This window comes from Aquarana catesbeiana, linkage group LG05 (genome assembly GCF_042186555.1).
Source record: "Aquarana catesbeiana isolate 2022-GZ linkage group LG05, ASM4218655v1, whole genome shotgun sequence".
Classification (NCBI taxonomy): Eukaryota; Metazoa; Chordata; class Amphibia; order Anura; family Ranidae; genus Aquarana; species Aquarana catesbeiana.
Genome location: NC_133328.1, coordinates 533,522,667 through 533,544,733, shown reverse-complemented (window position 1 = coordinate 533,544,733; position 22,067 = coordinate 533,522,667). Strand labels below are relative to the sequence as shown.

The 22,067-nt window shown below is 42.0% G+C and overlaps 1 protein-coding gene across 1 annotated transcript in view; it reads right to left on the bottom strand.

The window, feature by feature from the left end:
• LG05H8orf34 (linkage group 05 C8orf34 homolog) overlaps positions 1–22,067 on the bottom strand; it is a 427,150-nt gene that overhangs the window by 42,843 nt on the left and 362,240 nt on the right. Inside the window, exons 11-12 of the mRNA XM_073631776.1 lie at positions 14,036–14,156; positions 6,444–6,937 (exon numbers count right to left, since the gene is read on the bottom strand). Coding sequence (XP_073487877.1) covers positions 6,444–6,937; positions 14,036–14,156 — 615 coding nt within the window. The remainder of the gene's footprint in view (positions 1–6,443; positions 6,938–14,035; positions 14,157–22,067) is intronic.

The window sequence follows — 22,067 nt, the reverse complement described above, 5'->3', positions numbered from 1 at the left end:
ATCCCTTCAACGTAAGGGAATCCTTTGTTGTTATCGGTGTCACCAGTATTAGTGTCCCTATTGGAAGATTTCCCCTCTATTAGTGTTCTGATGAGAACCCCAAATTTGGGATTTTCTTTTACTTTCACTTTTGGTGAGAACGGTAAACAGGCCAAATAGAGAGGGTGAATCTCTCCAATGGGGTTACAGACAGCAAATAAAAACCTGACAGGTGTTCAAATTCTTCTCCACTATATCCAAAACTAAAAAAAGTTTTGCCTTTAGTTACACTTTAATAAAGATACAATGGGCAAAACGTCAACATTTTTCAAGTGGACCTAGGCTGGGTTCACACTAGCGCAATGCGGTAACCAAAGCGATTCCGATTCCAGTGCCAGTACCCGCATCGCATAGATCTCGCAGACGGTTCACACTGCCCTATGCGAACCACTGCGGGTGTCAATAGAAAGTTAATGACACCCCCAGATCGGTTCTCATATCACAGTGCAAACTATTAAATTGGTGCAAGAATTGGATCACATGGATGCAAACACCCATGCGATCCGACTCCAGCACGGATCAAAAAATGGGTCCTGTGCCATTTTGGTGTGAATGCGATGCAAATTCAGTCATACAATATGTATGGCTGAATTTGCATGGCATATACATCACATGTGATCTACACAGCAATATGGTGTGAATCACATGCGATGTCTAACAACGCACCAGTGTGAATCCAGCCTTAGAGGTATTTATGATCTCTCTCGGGGATCACAGTACATCCCCTCAGTCTGCTGTAGTTGCCTCTCTCTCCCCTGAAGGACAGCATCATCTTTATTTAGTACCTACTTACTGGTCTGAGTCGTCACCTCCTCCCATGCTCGCTTCCAGGACTTTTCCAGAGCCTCTCCAACCCTATGGAACTCCTTACCCCAATCTGTCCGATTATCTCCTACTCTATTAGCTTTTAGACGATCCCTGAAAACCCTCCTCTTCAGAGAAGCCTATCCTACCCACAGTACAGTCTGCCCTCATGTTGTAAAGCGCTGCGCAAACTGTTGGTGCTATATAAATCCTGTATAATAATATTAATGCAAATCCTGGTACCGCTGCGGTTCTTGGCTGTGTTACAAATGTCCCAAAGCACCTGCTGCAGTCTCTCACAGTGTGATTGCTACAAAGTTAAAAGAGTTAAAAGAGTATTGTGGTTAGATCACTAGGAAAGCAGAGAGTAAGGCCCCTTTCACACAGGGCAGACTCCTCTGATCCCCACTGATTGTACATTTCTCTTATGCCCTGTACACATGGTCGGACTTTCCGACAGAAAATGTGCGATCGAAGCTTGTTGTCGGAAATTCCGACTGTGTGTAGGCTCCATCGGACTTTTTCCATCGGAATTTCCGACACACACAGTTTGAGAGCTGGATCTAAAATTTTCTGACAACGAAATCCGTTCGCGTAAATTCCAGTCGTGTGTAGAAAACGCACAATGTGCCACGCATGCTCAGAATCAAGCAGAAGAGCAGCACTGGCTATTGAACTTAATTTTTCTCGGCTCATCGTACGTGTTGTATGTCAGCGCGTTCTTGATGTTCGGAATTTCCGACCAACTTTGTGCGACCGTGTGTATGCAAGACAAGTTTGAGCCAACATCCGTCAGAAAAAATCTGATGGATTTTGTTGTCGGAATGTGCGATCGTGTGTACAGGGCATTATTGCTAGCAGCTATTCTTTTTTTTCCCACTCTGTTTCGGGGTGTAGTGCTGATTTTATTTTTATTTAAAGTGGACACTGACAAAGCATCCTCTTCTCTATGAGGTGGTCGGATGGAAACCTGTCCGTTTCCATCCAACTGTCATCCGATCCACCCCAAAGAGGAGAAGATCCGCCCCATCCGTCTGTTTTTGGGGGCTCGGATCAGATTGGATGTTGGTGGGTGTCAGCAGACACATGTCCGCTGACATGCGCTGCTCCATAGAGAGCTATGGATGGTCTGATCAGGTCCGCCTGAAAAAAGGTGGACAGGTGGACCCGTTTGGAACATTCGTGTGAAAGGAGCCTTAGGCTCGGTTCACACAGGGGCAACACGACTCTGGCCGCGACTTTGCGAGGCGACCTGGACACGACCTGAGGGTGACACCACAGCGCGACTTGGGGCGACTTGGGGCAACTTACAAGGCGACTTCAAGTCGCCTCCAGGACAGGCGACTTTCCAGTGGCCAATCAAACAGCAATCAGCTCTGGGGGAGGGAGGGGTTTGCTTGAGAAAACCATCTTCTCTTCCTGTGAAGTCGCTTCACTATAGACCACGATCCGACTTGTAGGCGACTTCCATTGAAATCTATGGGTACAAGTCGCCTAGAAGTCGCCTTGAAGTAGTACAGGGACCTTTTCTGAAGTCGGAGCGACTTCAGTAGCATACATTAAGACGACTCTCATTCACTTGCATGGAATTTCTGATGTCAAGCGACTTGGGGCGACTTGAGGTATGACAAGTCGGATCCCAAGTCGCGGTAGTGTGAACCGGCGCTTAGGGGTTGCTTTCTCCAGCCTGCAGAAGACTGAGACCACCATTCTCCCAGTTTCCCAGTATTTGAATTGCTGCTGACTGATTCTTACTGATAAACTGTACAGCTTTTTAGAAAAAGTACACTGTTTATATTGTGACATGTCAGGAATGTATTCATGCAGACTTAGAAAATTCCTGAAAGCTCCAACTTAATGATGTGGGAAACGGTGGTTACATTTCAGCACATACATTGCATGCAATAAATTACACTGTGTACAATTCTGCCGCATCATTTCGCTCTAAGCAGGTTGACCAGGTGGAAATGCCTTAGCTGTACAATCATTATCCAGAAGACAAAGTGCTGCCATCCAGCTGCATTGAAATGTCAGCACAGTCATAATTCAGTGCGTACAGACACACAGGGAAACCTTCAGCCTAAAGCTGTGTGTCAGTGCACAGTGAGTGATGTCGGTGTTGACATCTCATCTTAGTTGCAGAGCAAGGCCCATGCGGACATCTTTATTCTGTTTTAATGTTGCGTGTGATTCTCCATTTCTAAATTTACTGTATCTGTTTTCTGGCATACTAAATGAATGTAACGAGCATACCACCTTCAAGGCCTCTTTACCAGTTTCATTAGAATGGCAATAGAAATAAATTTTAAAAAAAATCCTTTTTTGAATTACTGCTTTCATTGAAAACGTTTTTAGCATGTAATGATTGTTTATAGGAGAAAACAGTACATCTTGTTAATCATAAGATGTAAGCAGATAAAAGTAATTTAAATTGGAACTATTTGTAAAAGAAAAAAAAATGACATTAATGATGCAATCTGCTAATAACATTAACTTCGTCAATACTGGGCACTTTTACCCCCTTCCTGCCCAGGCCAATTTTCAGCTTTCAGGTATTTAGTAAGGGGCATGGCGAGTTTTTTGAAGTAGTCATTTTTTGTCAAAATATTTAGAAAAATTAAGAAATAAAAAAAAGCTTTTTTTTCACAATTTGTTTTTTTACATATGGTCACCAATGCAGTAGTGTTTTCATATAAAGGGTGTGATCAGGGACACTGACTGGTGACAGTATGTAAAAAAAATAATAATAATAATTTTTAATATCTATTTCTAATTTTTTTTTGTTTTTTTGTTAAATTATTTTCCTTTTTTTATGATTTTTTAAATTTTTCTATTAACACACTGTGACCAGAGCAATACAGTGTTACCATAGTAAAACCATTTTTACTGAATGAAGCTGATTCATTCAGTGTGTTTTGTTGTGATTAGCTGGGATTGGCCACGGCTAATCCCATGGTACAGATGGGCAGTGATTGGCTCTGTCTGTACCATGTGATCACTGTGACCAATCACAGCTTGCAACACAATTGTGCACAATGAATGGCACGAAAGGAAGCCATCTATTGTTTACAATTGTCATGTTTGGTCACAGCGGTCACATGGTGTGACAGACTGACGGACTTTACATTTGGAACATGTTTCAAATCTTTACGTCGGAACTCCGCCGGACCCAGTTCCTATCCAAAAGTCAGCTCGTCTGTATGCTAGCCCGGACGGACGAAAACCAACGCTAGGGCAGCTATTGGCTACTGGCTATCAACTTCCTTATTTTAGTCCGGTCGTACATCATCACGTACAAATCTGTCGGACTTTGGTGTGTTCGTGTGTAGGCAAGTCCGTTTGTTCGGAAAGTCCATCGCAAGTCCACCGAAAGTCCGTCGGATAGACCGTCGGACCAGTCCGGTCGAAAAGTCTGCTCGTGTGTATGCGGCATTAGAGTTGTAGGGAGTGTGGGTGTTATAATTACAGAAAGGGTAAATAAGTGGATCAGTGTTAGGGTTGTAGGGAGAGTTAATTTTTGGATTTCAAGGAAAGTTAGTGCAAATGGGTTCATAGAACAGGGACCTGCTCTCTGTGATGGAAGCCCTGCACTAAAAAATACCAGCGCTGATTCCTTGGCACTTTAGACTTACGCATAGAGGTGTTAAAAACATTTGATTTAACGCCTACCCGAGTTACAAAGGCAGCCGATGGGAAGGTTCACATCCTGTGGTCGCGATTCTTTGCTTTCTTCCTGGGGAAAAAGGTATTGCTCCCCATTCAAGCAAATAGGGATGTGCCACAAATTCCCCAAATCTATGTGCAATGCACATGGTTATGGTGCGCTGGTTTAGCATTTATAGAGTTAAAACAGGTGGTGAGGAGACATCATATAGCCTACATACTGCCTGTCAAATGCCTCCCTGCGCAGATCACTTTTCAGTTTAGACACATGTCTAAAATTATCCTGTCAGTTTTTCAGGCGGACCTGATCGGATGCTCTATTCACCTCTATAGATCGGCGGATGTCAGTGGTGACATGTTGGCTCACATCCGCCGCTATCCGTTCCTGTCTGTGAAATCCAGACGGATGGTGACTGTATTATCCATCCTTTTGGCAGATCGGATAAAAAACGGACAGGCGGTCCGTTTCCATCTGATCTCCCCATAGAGGAGAGCAGGACTCTGACAGGTCCGTCTCTTTACAGTGAGCGGAGACAGAGCTGCCATCCACCTGATCAGAGGGGATCAGCAGATCGATCCCCCGCTGAGCAAAGTGGAGTCCGTCGTGCGGATCGCCCGTCTGAAAGAGCCCTTAAAGGAAATAGATCAAATTATTATTATTATTATTATTCAGGATTTATATAGCGCCAACAGTTTACGCAGCGCTTTACAATATAAAAGGGAGACAATACAGTTATAATATAATACAATACAATACAATAGGATTAAGAGGGCCCTGCTCAGAAGAGCTTACAATCTAATAGGGTGGGGCAGGTGGTACAAAAGGTTGTAACTGTGGGGAATGAGCTGGTGGAAGTGGTAGGAGATTAGTTGGAGACGTGATAGGGTTTCCTGAAGAGATGAGTTTTCAGGGATTGCCTGAAGGTAGCAAGAGTAGGGGATAGCCGGATAGATGGAGGTAGCGAGTTCCAGAGGATGGGAGAGGCTCTGGAGAAGAAAATCATGAGGAACCCCAACTAAATTTTTTTTTGGGCAAATGATTGTAATTCCCTATGTGGGATCTTTTAAAGGAAAATACTGCAAACATTATAAACTCTTACTAATCTTAAAATAACAGTCAAATTTTTGCTATGCAAAGAATTGTGGGACAATGTTATGTGATTTTTGAAGATGAATTTCTTCACAATGCCTATAGCTACAAAGACAAACAAGGGCTTGTTTAAAATTTCTTTTACTGCTTGTTCAGAATATGTAAAAATTTTAAAGGAGAAGCATAGGATTTAAAAAAAAACAAAAACATACATTCTCACTTCCCTGCTGCAGCATCGGTCTGATGCTATAGCTGTCCTCCGCTGGCTGTAAGCCCAAGAACTGAGCGATCACATGACCACTGATTGCTCAGTTCGCTCTGAGCAGAGAGCAATAACTGTCAGTCTCCACTCTCTGGTCTGTCCCTCCAACACTCACTGGATTGTCGGGCTATGGGGGGTGGAAATGACTGGCTCAGGTTCTCAGCGGCTGAGTGAATCCCAATATTATTGCCGGGGCTCTTCTAGAGCCTGGTGCAGCTCTGTGAAATCAGATGACAGCAGACTTTAGCTCAATGTCAGTTGATTCTGGGTCACAGGAGCACAAGTAAGTGAACTCCTGTAACCCAGAAGAGAAGTATTGCCAAAAAGATTTGGCCATACTTAGGGAAGGCATCATTGGACTAAGAGGCATTTTTATATCTTCCTAAATTTCCTTACTGGCTTTTGAATAATGTATTGAAATATAAAAAGCCCAGATGTGATTGCCTTGCTATCAATTGTGACAACTTTAGATTAAGGATTTTGGAAACTATAATTATCTTTTACTGGCAGCTGTGAAAACTCACATTATCATGCTATGATCTATGATTACTTTTTATAAGAAACTGAATGAATGCTTTTTCTTACCTCTGCAGTGCTGTTCCGCTGAGAGGCAATTGCTAAGGTGTCTGCAGCTGGAACTCCAGCCAGCGCACTAGCCGTCCATCCAATTTGACTTTTAACAGTTACAGATCTACTCCTAGGCACAGGAGTAATTCCATCTTTACTTCCCTGATTACTAGGGGTTATTGGTCGAGTCACCATGCTGTTTGGTGTTCCAGGTCTACCAACTGGAGTCACAGGTGTCTGAAGTTTACTTGACTGAGAGTTTGGAGTCTGTGGCCTGCTATTTGATGGATTTGAACCATGGGTTCTACTGGTAGCTTGTGGAGGTGATTTGTTCCCTTGAAGGTGAAGCTGTAAGTTCTTGGTGGTTTGATTTGGCACTTGTGGCTTTGGATTCTGCACACTTGATATGTGGTACGTAGTTCCTTGAGGATCACTTGTGCCAGCCCCATGTTGGTTTCCAGAACTCCTTGACATACTTGCTTCTGCCATTAGTACCAAGTCCTTCTCAATATCTGCAAGACCAAAACAAACACTTAGAGAGGCAGTGAACATTCTTTCACGAACACTATAAAAACATTCATATTTTCCTTTTTTTATTCTTCTCTGTCAGTTTTAAAATTATGGATTTCCCACAGAGCAAGGCTTTGTAGTGTGTGCCACAAACCTCTAAGGCCTGGTGAAATATGAACTTTGTGCTGATATTGCTTGTAAAGCTTAAAAGGCTCAAATTCTCTGTATGTAACAGCAGATGAAGCTCTAACAGCACATGACAAAAAACACTTGGAACAAATTCTGTAATCCAAAGTTCACACAAAACCTAAAAATACACTTAAATCCATTGTTGCCAAACAAATAGAGTTATTTATAATATCACGGCAACTAGAAACTTGCTTCATTCCATAGCATATTGTTCTCTTGTACAATATGGTATCTACCAATTTTATTTTTATGAAATATTTCTGGAAACATCATTTAAGTGCAATCACTTTGGTTTTGGCAGTGACATTCAATCAAAAAGTGTGTACGTTAATTTAAAACGGATGGGGCCTGTAATATGTAACTAGATATGTAATGGTTATGTGGTTGTTCTTAGTAAAGGAAAAACTATGTTGCGTAAATCAAGGACACCAAGTCAATGCGAGATCTACCACACACAATTGGGTCAACCTTTACTGTAACATTTCCCTCAAAGTAAATCCTGTACTGGATCCTGAACTGGAAAGATTCTGAATGGGTTTGACATCCAATCTGAGTACTCCTAGTCTATAACTGAAAGGAACTGAAAATGCTCCAACTGGACAGCTTTAGTGGATTGCAGTTATTTGGCAGATATGGTAACAAATTGCAGACTTGGTCTTTCAGTAATTTATTTTGGGGAAAAAAAATGCTAAAGAATTCTAGACAGTTCCATCATGAGTATGCATTTAATCAAATGTCAGTGGCTGACCCGGGCTATATGGATACCTTTAGGGTCGGTTCACACTAGAACACCATTTGCCATAAAGCACATGTTTTCTTGCAGTAAGATACACTGTGTTATGCAGCCCATTCATGCAACGGCATCCAGTGCACCAAAGGTTTATGCAGTGTTCATTTATTTGTGTAGTGCAGTGCGTTGTGGACATGTCCCTATATGGGCAATTATGCCACCAGACGACTTCTCACCCCTCTATTCACTTAAGTGGCGTGTCATTCAGCGCTAGGCAAGCAACAGGAGCAGTTGGGTGTCGGCGGGCTTTTTTTTCATGAAAACCAGCAAATGTCATTTAGGTGATTGATGTGGCCGACATGATTGACGATGCATGTACACTGGGGACAATTTTGCAATTTTTTTGCATTTTTTTTCAATAAAGCACTTATCAAAAACTGTATTGCTTTTATCTGACACTGACTTTTTTTATGGTGAATTCACACAGGGGGCTGGGATCTGGGGCACCCCTATTGTTAAAGAGGCTTCCAAATTCTGAGAAGCCCCCTGACCACAGATCTCCACAATCACTGGGCCAAGGTTGTGGGGAAGTGGCTTCCTTATCAATATGGAGACATATAGAGTGAGTTCCCCCTTGTTGAGGGCATGGGGCCTGGTATGGGTTTAGTTTTTTTGGCATGGTGTACTCCTTAAAATCCATACCAGACCTGAAGGGCCTGGTATGGATTGTGGGGGGACCCTCATGCCCGTTTGTTTTAAATTTTCACTGACAGGCTTCTTTGTTTAAATTCTGCTGTCAGCTGGAGAAGTCCCGGCTGACAAAAGGGGTGAGTCACTGATTGTTAGAATGTCGAAAATTGGATCAAATGCAGCCACAGTGTGAACCTAGCCTACCTTAAAGAGCAACCATGCCCAGGCTACAGATATTCAAATGTTTACAGATTCCCAACAAGCAGCACATTTTAAGAAAAGTCCCTACTAATTTCAATAGTTTTCAGGAAATTATCACTTTCCTTTCAGCAGCTAAGCATTTTCTGCTCCCCTACCACCTGTGCAGCCAGGTACCCTTCTAATCTCTAACGTAAACACAGGTGCTCTAGCAGGGAAGAGAGCAGAGTGCTAAGATTATGAACCCTTATATACACCCAGTGAAATGACTAGCCTCAGGTGATACACAGAGATTAAACAAATACTCCTACACAGGTTGTACCTGTTTATCTGCAGTCCACAGTTCTCCAGAGCAGGGCCAGGAGGCGTGGCTGTGAGTGACGGAGCGCAGGGTACACAGGAGATCGCGGCTCTGTGTAATTCAGCGGCACTCGCTCCTCCTCTTCTCTCTGAGACAGCAGGGATAAGACAACACTGGCGAGGCTGCAATGATGGGAAAGGTGAGGCTGCAGAACACTGAACAGGCTGCATTGTTGGTCAATTTATAGGCTGCAGATGGGCACTGAACAGGCTGTATTGTTGGGTAATTTAATGGCTTCAGATGGGCACTGATCAGGCTGCATTATTGGGCAATTTAATAGCTGCAGATGGGCATTGAGCAGGGTTAATTTTTGGGCAATTTAATGGCTGCAGATGGGCACTGAGCAAGGTGCATTTATAGACAATTTAGAGGCTGCAGATGGGCACTGAGCAGGGTGCATTGAAGAGCTGTGACCCTAATTTTGCTTCAAAGTTCTTTATTTAAAATGTAAGTTTTTTTTCCTTGACCTTCCCTCTTAAAATTGGGGTGTGTGTTATACGTCTGTGTGTGTTATACGCCGATAAATATGGTACTTATTTGTCTCTAAGTGGCTAGCATTCAGTATGATGTACCATTAGAATGTGCAACATTGCTGTAAAAAAAATTGTAAAAACACTGAGATTATTTAAGATAATAAAATTCTAAGGAACAAAACACAGTTTGCATTTCATATTTTTATTCAGAAGAATGCTCCAGTGTAGCAACAAAGAAACTATGAGAACTCAGCATACTGAAGTGCAAACCTAACTGAAATGATTTAAACAAATATATAAACACAGTTGGGTTTCAAATGGAGTATTTTATTACACCCCGGGATCCATATGAGTCAGGAAGAAGGGTGAGGCCAGCCATGAATAAGTACACCATTTCATGGTTATGTGCAGAATGTGGCAAAAAAATAACAAGCATAGTTTAGCACAGTATAGCTGTATCATCGCTGTGTGGCCTTAATGAAGTGCTAGTACACAAAACAAGAAGGGTACACCACCATTTGAGAATTAGCAGCACACAGCATTGTGGGTAATATCAAACATAACACGTTCTGTAACACTTTACTTATGCCAATTGTGTCAATTTGGGCAGTTTACCAATGGTAATCAGAATTTGATTTCCATGTGTGATTGTGTAATACCTGCCTTGAGTTTTAGCTTTTCTGGGAGCATTTAAGGATCTATGAAATTCAAAACAGACTGCTTAAAATGATTACCATTTACACATATGCATATACAGTATCTCACAAAAGTGAGTATACCCCTCACATTTTTGTAAATATTTTATTAAATCTTTTCATGTGACAACACTGAAGAAATGGCACTGCAAATTGGGCCCAAATTGTCAATATTTTGTGTGGCCACCATTATTTTCCAGCACTGCCTTAACCCTCTTGGGCACGGAGTTCACCAGAGCTTCACAGGTTGTCACTGGAGTCCTCTTCCACTCCTCCATGACGACATCACTGAGCTGGTGGATATTAGAGACCTTGCGCTCCTCCACCTACCGTTTGAGGATGCCCCACAGATGCTCAATAGGGTTTAGGTCGGAAGACATGCTTGGCCAGTCCATTACCTTTACCCTCAGCTTCTTTAGCAAGGCAGTGGTCTTCTTGGAGGTGTGTTTGGGGTCGTTATCATGTTGGAATACTGCTCTGCGGCCCAGTCTCCAAAGGGAGGGGATCATGCTCTGCTTCAGTATGTCACAGTACATGTTGGCATTCATGGTTCCCTCAATGAACTGTAGCTCCCCAGTGCTGGCAGCACTCATGCAGCCCCAGACCATGACACTCCCACCACCATGCTTGACTGTAGGCAAGACACACTTGTCTTTGTACTCCTCACCTGGTTGCCGCCACACATGCTTGACACTATCTGAACCAAATAAGTTTATCTTGGTCTCTTTAGACCACAGGACATGGTTCCAGTAATCCATGTCCTTAGTCTGCTTGTCTTCAGCAAACTGTTTGTGGGCTTTCTTGTGCATCATCTTAAGAAGAGGCTTCCTTCTGGGACAACAGCCATACAGACCAATTTGATGCAGTGAGCGACGCATGGTCTGAGCACTGACAGGCTGACCCCCCACCCCTTCAACCTCTGCAGCAATGCTGGCAGCACTCATAAGTCTATTTCCCAAAGACAACCACTGAATATGATGCTAAGCACGTGCACTCAACTTCTTTGGTCGACCATGGCGAGGCCTGTTCTGAGTGGAACCTGTCCTGTAAAATTGCTGCATGGTCTTGGCCACCATGCTGCAGCTCAGTTTCAGGTTCTTGGCAATCTTCTTATAGCCTAGGCCATCTTTATGTAGAACAACAATAATGTTTTTCAGATCCTCAGAGTTCTTTGCCATGAGGTGCCATGTTAAATTTCCAGTGACCAGTATGAGATAGTGAAAATATCAAATTTAACACACCTGCTCCCCATTCACACCTGAGACCTTGTAACACTGATGAGTTACATGACATTGGGGAGGGAAAATGGCTAAATGGACCCAATTTGGAAATTTTCACTTAGGGGTGTACTCACTTTTGTTGCCAGGGGTTTAGACATTATTGGCTGCGTGTTGGGTTATTTTGAGGGGACAGCAAATTTACACTGTCATACAAGCTGTACACTCACTACTTTACATTGCAGCAAAGTGTAATGTGTGTCATAGTGTCATTTCTTCAGTGTTGTCACATGAAAAGATTTAATAAAATATTTATAAAAATGTGAGGGGTGTACTCAATTTTGTGAGATACTGTATAAGCATACGTGTAAATGGTAATTATTTTGTGCAGTCTGTTTTAAAATGGGGGGGGGGGGGGTATCAGCTTTGGTTATATATGCATATGGTCAAATTGGGAAGATTAGGTCATATTCTTCATGGCCATACCTCAGAATAGTAGAACTTGTAAAAAATTGATATAATGCACTGGCTTTAGTCATTGTGGGGTTGTAGGAGAACCCTGTGTGCATGCAGTCTAATGCTATCCATACAACAGTCGAAAAAGCGCTTGTACGCATTTTCGAAAAACTTACACACGGTTGCAAGAGGAAATGATATTGCCATCATGTAATGACCAAATTTTGAACGATAAATCATTCAAAGGACATAAATGAATCAGTTTCTCGTTCATTTTGTGCTTCTGGGTCACATATGCGCAGTACCAACAGTTCACTTTTTAATGGGCAAGAAGCACATCCTTTCAATTTACTGTCCATTCATCAGAAGTTTTCCAAACTTTTCCTTACATTTTTTGGCTGAAAAATGTCAAAACCAATTTTCAACTTAATTTAACTGGACAAAAAATGAACAAACTGTCCAGATGACAGATTTTCTAACAGTTTTTCATCTAGTGTATGGGCACCATTAGTTTCACTTCTGCTGCAACAGAAGTGTTTCCACATTTCTTGTAGCCTTGTCCTTGATATAAAAGAAAGGTTAGACATTTGCAGATGTGCATGCCTAGGATTTCAATTTACAATTTTGCACTAGGGTCTCTTTGATTTTTAATCACTTGACCTCCGGAAGGTTTACCCCCTTCATGACCAGGCCTTTTTTTGCGATATGGCACTGCGTTGATTTAACTGACAATTGTGCGTTGTGCGGAACATGTAACACTGTACCCAAATAAAATGAATGTCATTTTTTTCCCCACAAATAGAGCATTCTTTTGGTGGTATTTGATCATCACTGTGTTTTTTATTTTTTTGTGCTATAAACAAAAAAATGACTGACAATATTTTGAAAAAAAAAACAAACAATCCCAATAAGTGTATATTGATTGATTTACATGAACGTTATAGCGTCTACAAACTATGGGATATATTTATGGAATTTTTTTTTTATACTAGTAATGGCAGCGATCAGCCATTTGCAGTGGGACTGGGATATGGCTTTGGACAGTCTGACACTAACACTTTTGACACTTTGTGGAAACCAGTGACACAAATACAGTGCTAAAAATATGCACTGTCACTGTACTAATAACACTGGCTGGGAAGGGATTAAACATCTAGGGCGATCAAAGGGTTAACTGTGTGCCAGCTAGTGTTTTTGTGTACACATTGGGGTTTATTTACTAAAGCTGGAGCATGCAAAATTAGTCTCACTTCTGCAGAGAAACCAATCAGCGTCTAACCTCAGCTTGTTCAATTAAGCTTTGGCAATAAAACCTGGAAGCCGATTGCTTTCTATACAGAAGTGAGACTTATTTTGCACTCTCCAGCCTTAGTAAATAAACCTCAGTGTGCTGCTTTAACTAGGGGAAGAGATCAATTCTAGATTCTGCTTTGCAGAGCACCCCCCGACCCCCCCCCCCCCCCCCCCCCGCCAGGATAGAGATATGCCTTGTTTACATAGGCATATCTCAGTTCTCTGTGTTTTACTGATGATCAATGGGTGCCGGAGGACATCGAGTCCCGGAGACCCACAGATTGGCTTCTGCTGTAAATTATCACAGCAGAAGCTGCGTGCTGGCGACACGCACGCGCCCCCTGCAGGCGGAATTGCAGGATCACATATATATAAATGTGCGCACAGCTGCTGCCCTGTAGCAGTAAAAGTGAAAAACAGATGATTTAACTCTCCAGAAAAACGCTAAGCACCCACACCTCTTTCTCTAAACATTCTTGAAATATACTGACTACGAATCAAATTTTATAAGAGTCTTCTTTTTTTTTTAATCTATTTCTTTATGGGGGCAAGTACCATTTACACAAGTCTGAAAAATGTCAACTGGTATTACAGAATGACATTTCATTATCAGCTAAAAGGTTTGAAAGATCCTGTTGCCCAGTTCACTGATAACACAGCTTAAATTATGAGTCAGAATGTTAGAGCAAGGAATAAAACTTCTTTGATAACATGCAGATGGCTGTTTTATTTAGCTCATTCTTAGGGTGAACATTTCTCCCTTTCCTCATCCACAGTAACAAGCATTTTTGCACATACCAGCTAGATGCTTTTCCATGCTCTGCAGTTCCTTTGCGGTTAAAGCTTCTTTCAGGAGTTTTTGGTTAGGTGAGCCCCCACTTCTGGCAGACAAGACTTCCGAGTCCCAGACTGGTTGACGCTGAAGAAGTTCAAAAAGTAAGAAAATGTACTTTTACAAACAAGTTCAAAATTGAAAAAGGAAAGCAATAATTATATGTTCCTTGTACAACAAACTTTGTGGAAACACATTGCTTCCCATTAGAAGTGTCTGGTGTGCTGAAAACTTTCAGAAATAGGCTGTTATCCTTCTAAAAACATCCGTATTAAGGATGTCCAGCTAAATGTGGTATACACACATCACTTGTCAATAAAGTAATACTATGGGCCATGCTAGGTATAACAAATTCTATTTTAGTGCATTAAATGGACACATAAGATACTGGCCAAGTAGAGGGCATGCAGGGGACATAGGAAAGGCATAGCAAAGACTGTATGAAGGTGGAATCCATGGACTAACCATTCCATTTCTTCTAGCAATGTTTTTTGTAGGTTAGTTGACAGAATATATTTATGTATAGTTGCTGGCATAAGACACTACAGACATACGCTGTGGAAAATACAAGCAGTGCTAATACTACATTACAGCTTGCTATACATCTTAAATGAGTATTGCTATAAAAAGTGCTCTTCCCTTTGAGATACTAGTCTGAAACATCAACCACAGAATCCACTCCTCTAGATCAATGGTCTCCAGACTGTGACCCTTGGCTGGCTTTTATCCAGCCCTTGAGGCATTACTCCTGCCACAGACATTAACAATAGGGGAAAATTCCTGCCACTGGCACCAACAATAGGGTACTATTCCTTCAACTGACTCTCCTACTTACACCAACAATGGGACAGAATGCCTTCCTCTGACACCAAAGACAGGGCACTATTCTGTCCGCTGACACCCAAGATAGGGCAATGTTTACTCCCACTGGGCACAGTCACGACCCCCCACACCCCACCCCTAAAGTCTGAATAATAGTAAACTGGCCCTTTGTTTAGAAAGTTTGGAGACCCCTGCTCTAGATACACAAATAAAAAGAGTATGCACCCCTATGGTACTAATAGCAACCTGTATGCCTTAAAGGTTTTTCATATGGAAAGGGGTCAAAAAGTTCCCCACCCTCAAAAAAACAGCTCAAAAACATTAATCCAGTACATAAGGCATTAGGCTTTTCTACGTTTTGATGCTTCAGGGACAGTTTGTTAGAATGAATTTATGAATAACACCTCAATGTTTGTTCCCCATGGCTTCCAGATGTAGAATAGAATAAATCTAAATGATGTGCACTAATTAGCAGAGACGGGAATACTTGAGGGATAGAGTGAGGAAAAACTGCTATAGACTACCACAGCATGCAATTCTGATGGATTCCCATTATTTGCCAGTTTTACATGATTTATTCATACCTGAAAAACATTTCAGCAAGGGAAGTGATGTTTTCAAGACTGGCTTACATTTTTGGGAGAGCCCCTTCCACTTAAAATACTGCCCAAACTTAAAGCATGGCATCCATATGGTAAGTATTGTAGCCGTATGCTTACTGGCTAGATCTCTGCTTGCTGGCCTGGTATCTTTGGAGAGCACCTCTGAATTTCACTTTTTACATTGTTATTGAAGTCACAAAATAATAAATTCACTGCTCTTGTCCTATTTTATGACCAAAGTGGTAATAACTTTTGACCATACTGTATTTATAGAAAGGTCGTGTTTAACTTTGGTATATTCACACAGTGAAAAAGATTCACAATTTAGGTGTTCCCTTCACAAGGGAGAACATTTTGGATTAAAGAACAGGTGAAAAAAAAAGTTAGTAAAGTAAACATTTTATATCTGTTTTCTTAAAGTACAGCTAAAGACAAAACTTTTTTTTTAGTTTTGGATAGATGAGAAATAGATTAGAACTCCTGTCAGTTTTTATTGCGGTCTGTGACCCCCTTAGGGAGATTCATCCTCTCTATTTGTCCTGCTTACTATTATCAGTGAAAGTGAAAGTAAAAGAAAATCCCAAATTTTGAGTTGTCCCCAATAAAGTAATAGAGGGAAAATCTTCCAACGGGGAGACTAGTTCTGGTAACTAGGGGGTCCCAAAGAGATTTCCTTACTTTGCAGGGATTTTCTCTCCCTACCCGATTCAGCTAATAGTTAAGAAAGGTAAATCTCCCCAATGGGACAAAGATGGCAAAAGTAAACCTTGCAGGGGTTATACCCTCCCTTATTCTATCCAAAAAATAAAAAAATAAAAAAACAGTTTTACCCACAGTTCTACTTTAAGTTACACAGTTTGCTACACACACACAATATATTAATTTTACAAATACATGACACCTTTCAGGCACAGAAGGGTTGATTTGGAAGCTGTTTAAGATGAGAAGTAAAGGCTGTTCACTTAGCTTAGTACATAAGATTAAAGGAGTTGTAAAGGCAGAAGGTTTTTTTTATCATAGTGCATTCTATGCATTAAGATAAAAAAACTTGTGTGTAGCAGACACCCCAGCACCCCCTAATTACTTACCTGAGCCTCATATTTCTCCAGCGATGTCCACAAATGTCTAAGCCATCACTCCTCCTGATTGGCTCAGACACAGCAGTGGCGCCATTGGCTCCCGCAGCTGTGTGTCAGCCAATCAGGAGAGAGAGGGGGCAGGACTGGGTCTGGGTCGGGGCTCCATGTCTGAACGGACACACGGAGCTGTGACTCGGCTCAAGTGCCCCCATAGGAAGCTGCTGACTGTGGGGGCATATGAGGGAGGGGCCAGAAGCAGCAAAGAAGGACCCAAGAAGAGGAGGATGTGGGCTATTCTGTGCGAAACCAACTGCACATAGGAGGTAAGTATAACATGTTTGTTTGTTTTTTTGTTTGTTTTTTTAAAACGAGACTTTACAATCACTGTAAGCTGTGTTTATGTTAACCTCCCTGGCGGTATGATTATTTCGGATTTTAGGTGCTGAAAGCGGTACAATTATTTTGCATGGAAATTTGGCGTTTTATATTGTAGGCCTGTAATTCTTAACAATAACACACTTAAATCTGTCCACCAAGAGTCTAGTAGATATCCCGGGTATGATGAAGTTTGAAACATAAAAACATACATTATAATATAATAAATAAATATAAATAATTTAAAAAAATAATAATATAATACATTTCCCCACAATTCACTATCGCTCAATTCTGCAAGTGTTCTAATTTACTATAGCTGTTTTCTAGCTGGTCTAAAGCCACTTTTGACGTAAAGGGACACTTTTTGGTTGCTATGGACAATCTCAAGTTTCCAGGCCGAAAGAACTGTATATATAATATAAAACTGCATGCCGGGCACTGGACAAAGCACGGCTTCGGAGGAGGACAGAGCCCGCAGACACAGCGGGGGACACCTCAGGATCCTGGGGACAAGGTAAGTAACACCGCACCAGGATCCTGCAATGTAATCCCAAGTGTGGCTCGGGATTACCGCTAATGGTGCTGAAATTTAACCCTGAGCCACACTCGGGAAAACCGTCAGGGAGGCTACATAAGGATCAGCTCAGGCGTGTTCACAGCTCCATGTGCCCACGCCCACCAGGAAGCTGACACTCCTCTGTGCTAATCACAGGCAGTGAGACATTCACCGATCCGAGGCTGCACAGACCGGGAAATGTCTCATTGCCTGTGATTAGAGTGTCAGCTTCCTAGCGCGCGCAGGCACGTGGAGCTGCGAACATGCCTAAGATCATCCTTAATATTAAATATTAAACCATATTCAGAGGTAATTAAAGAATAGGACTAGATAATTTAAGTGAACACAGATTCACCTCATTCACTTTACTAGATAAACATGCTCTATACCTTAGAGCCTGGTACAAACTGTCAGCTCCGGTCGGAGCCGCTGTAACAACAATCCAACGTTAGTACTGCGATCTCCCCCCAATGAGCTGTTGTGTTCTGATAGGGTGACAGGGGGACGCGGGGACACGGGGACACCCCCCCCCCCCGCCAGAACACTTATTTCAGCGATTTCAGCTATTGGCTGAGAGTGCTGATCGAGAGTCGGTTGGCTGCTGGTTTTCCAGCATGCAAGTCCAACAGAAGCCGGCCAAACTGCCCAGTGTCTTGCCGAGAAAGTTCCCTCGGCGGATAAGGACCCCCCCATGTACTGCGCAAGCGCAGCGCCTGTGCAGTACGAACTACTATCAGCCGCCGGAGATAGCCGAAGCTCAAAATGTTCAATCAGCTGTACACGGCGCCTGCGCCCTAGGTCTAGGTTCCTTCCCCACCATCCAAGTGGACCTAGAGGGGGAATAAAAAAGAGCCGAGCGAAGCGAGGCCATGCCCGAAGCGTGGCGAGTGAAGCGAGCCCGCGAGGGGCCCTCTTACAGGCGCCGTGTGCAGCTGATTCTCATCTATTCTCCTTCGGCTATTTCCACCGGATCCTACTGCGCAGGCGCAGCGCCTGCGCAGTAGAGGGGGGTCCTTATTCGCCGAGCTGAACTTTCTCGGCAGAACACCGGCTTCTGTCGGACCGGCTCATGTACACACGGGGCGAATGTCACACATTTTTTCTTTTTTACTGGCTAATGTCTCCTGACATTTGGCCTGTGTGTACAGGGCTTTAGTAAATAATCCCTCCAATCTCTGATTGAAACCTCTGAAACGACCAGATGGAGGATGAGAAATTTCTCTGACTTATTCACCTATGTGAGTATATGTCAGCTTGCACTACTGAGCTTTATAAAACAGGCTTTTCAAACAGAGGGTAGGGGGAACCTATGAAAAAATAACCTGATGTGCCACCTCCTAAATGAAATTAGCAATACATAAAATTCATATCCAATATTTCATATTTACCTGTCCAAGAGCTGAAACATTTTTTTTTTTTAGTTTGAATAAAATATGCACAAGAACTGTGAAAGACCAAGGTACTTCCTCTGCTCACCCATCCCTGGGATCAGAACTACACTGATCCTTTTATATCTCTCTGTCACATCATTCAGTAAAATAAATTCATAATTCCAGTTAGGTTTTTGACATATAAAGTAAATACATTCACAATTATTCCTTGAAAAAAAGTCAAATACATATAGTGTGTTTTTAGAATAAATGCTATTTAATATTGTTTAATCTGACCTTTTAAAAGTGATAATGAACCACTATGTATCTCACATAATTACAGGACGTAGAGAAGACGAATAGTAAAGCATTTCACTTGATTAATGGAGGAAATACTGTATGTAAAACTATATTTGAACTCTGAAGGTCCATTTCATAGCAAAAGAAGTTAACACTGGCATGTATGCTTGGACAATCTGTTCAAACAAAAGAGGAAAGTCATATATTTCGATTTGTTACAACATCTCCAGTCCTGTTTTTTTTTTTTTTTCATTATCCTTTTCGCAAAAGAAACACAAGAGATTACAAAATGTAGAATCCCCTTTCTGGAAAATGTATCTGCCTCACATAATTGCTTGGAAAAGAAAGCAACCTTTATGCGTCAGTGAAAATTACATAAGCAAAGCTGTGGTTTAAATTGAGCTATTTGTATTATACAGTTTCTTGGGTAAACAAATGTGGAGATTAAGTTGTTATAAAAAGATGAATTAAAGTCCATAAGCCACCAGCACAAACAATGGAAAACAAAGTTCATGTGAGTATACTGTATCCTCAGGCTCAGATATAGGCATATGGCTAAAAACACCCCAGCCTAAGGGGCATAACCAGAAAGGACATCATCAGTTTACTAGAAGTAGAAGTCTAATTTGTGAAGTGTAGAACTGTTTTCTTAAAACAAACGATAGTTACTTGTCATCACTTGTATCCCCTTCCATCATAAAGTCAAAGAACAAGGGGTTTACTTGTCATTTGAAGCAAACGTTTACTTAAATAAAACTTGCTAAATTGCTAGCAGGATTTTAAAGTAGTCATTTGCCTTTCAGATATTTTCTTGGGCACCCAATTATCCAAACTTTAGCTAAGATAGAGGAGCCCGGGAACTCCTCCTATGTCTCATATTGTACTGTTGGTCCCTTGGCTGGAATGGTGGAACTTTTCTCCCCTGGCTTGTGGCTATAATGGGTACTGCATTAGGAAGGAAGAGATGGATTAATGTTTCCTGTGTCTGTTCTAAAGTCTTATTACATTTTTTGGTATGTAATGGCATGTATTACATTCAGACTTTCAGTGATGGAACTCCAAACCTAAAGCTGCATTTGACCTGGTATCAGCTTCTTGCAGTCTCTGTATGGAAGAATTGGAGTGTGGGAGGAATAAATCAGTAAAATGAGCTAATCAGTTTATGTGCTGACAAGTAGCATACTGATAGGAAGAGAGGGCTGACAGACAGGTGAGCTAATCATTGTTCTACTTCTCCTTTCACTGTCAAGTAACAGGCTTGGGCAGGTCCAGGACAACCTACCCTTGGAAGAAGTGGGTTTATTGATGCTGGACATTATACAGAGATCATCTAACAGCAGAAAAAAGTACTGTGTGGTAAATCTCCAGATAGAGGATAAGTGATTGCAGCAAATCTGGTTTTGTTATTCTATCTTTTAAATTGGCTGTTTAGTTTTACTTTAATATTCCTGGAGTTCTGCTTTAAAATGACTTTGTAACTCACTCTGAAACAAAGCACCACCTGCAAAAGAAGAGGCTTTATTTTCAGCAGTCTCACCACCCATTCATCCAATCTTTGCTCTGTCCAAGAGCTATGGCTGCCTGAACAATCTTCAAAGTTGTCACTAATGTAGATTTTGCCCCAAACCTTTCCCCACCAACAGTATGGGTTCTTCCTTTGACTCCTACAACTTTACTGTGTCCTGTAGTGATGCAGCTGCTGGAATCAGGCGCCACAGAGCACAGCAAAAGACCAGACATTCAACACACAAGGTTGTGTGTCAGAACTGAAGAGTTTATTGCTCTGCAAGAGTGAACTTTGGAGGAACGAATGGTGGGACAGTTGAGTATAAAGCCTGTTGTACTAGAGGTGCTTCATTGAATTCTTGAAACCTGGGAACACAGTTCCATAGTCAGGCTGGAACGGTTTTCAGGCGGTATTGCACTAAAAATACCGCCTGAAAACCGCCCCTAAACAGCCTCCGCTGTTTGTTCAGTGTGAAAGCCCGAGGGCTTTCACACTGAATCGGTGCGCTCGCAGGACGGTAAAAAAAGTCCTGCGAGCCGCTTCTTTGGAGCGGGGAAGGAGCGGTGTATTCACCGCTCCTAAACTGCTCCTGCCCATTGAAATCAATGGGACAGCGCGGCTATACCGTGGCTATAGCTGCGCTGTACGAGCGGATTTAACCCTTTTTCGGCCGCCAGCGGGGGTTAAAACCGAACCGCTAGCGGCCGAATACCGCTGCAAGAACGACGGTACAGCAGCGCTAAAAATAGCGCTGTTGTACCGCCGACGCCCCCACCGCCCCTGTGTGAAAGGGGACTTAAAGTCTTCATATAATCAAAAGATGTTTTTACATTTTGGGCAGAGTAGGAAAAAAGTTAAACTTTGTGTCAGTTTAAGCTATCTGTGTATCCTTGGAAAGGTTTCCCTTCAATTCCTTTCCATGAGGCATGACAAATAGTGAGGAGACATCGCTACAAAGTGAGGGGGAATTTGCTTTTTAGATAGTTTTCACTGAAACAGTAGGTTCCCACTGGAGGAGTTAACTGCACCTCTTGTTTTGGTGACAATATCATTTTGGATTTCCCACCACTTTCTGCCCGATGATAATGGTCACCAGGACAAATAAATGAGACAATAAAACTTTAAACGGGTTATTATCCTACCCTACAGTATCAAAAACAAAAGAAAAGGTTTTGGCTGTACATACACTTTAAATTCAGACTAATCAGTCTCTGGCATAAAGCAACTATATCGCATGGTTGATGCTGACAGAGCCAAACATTGCCTGCACAAAAAGAAATATTTATATTTTGGCCACAATTTATACTGCTAAATATCTTTGGTAAAAATAACCCAAAATTAGTGGAAATTATTTGGTCTGTGTGAAAGTTTTAGAGTCTACAAA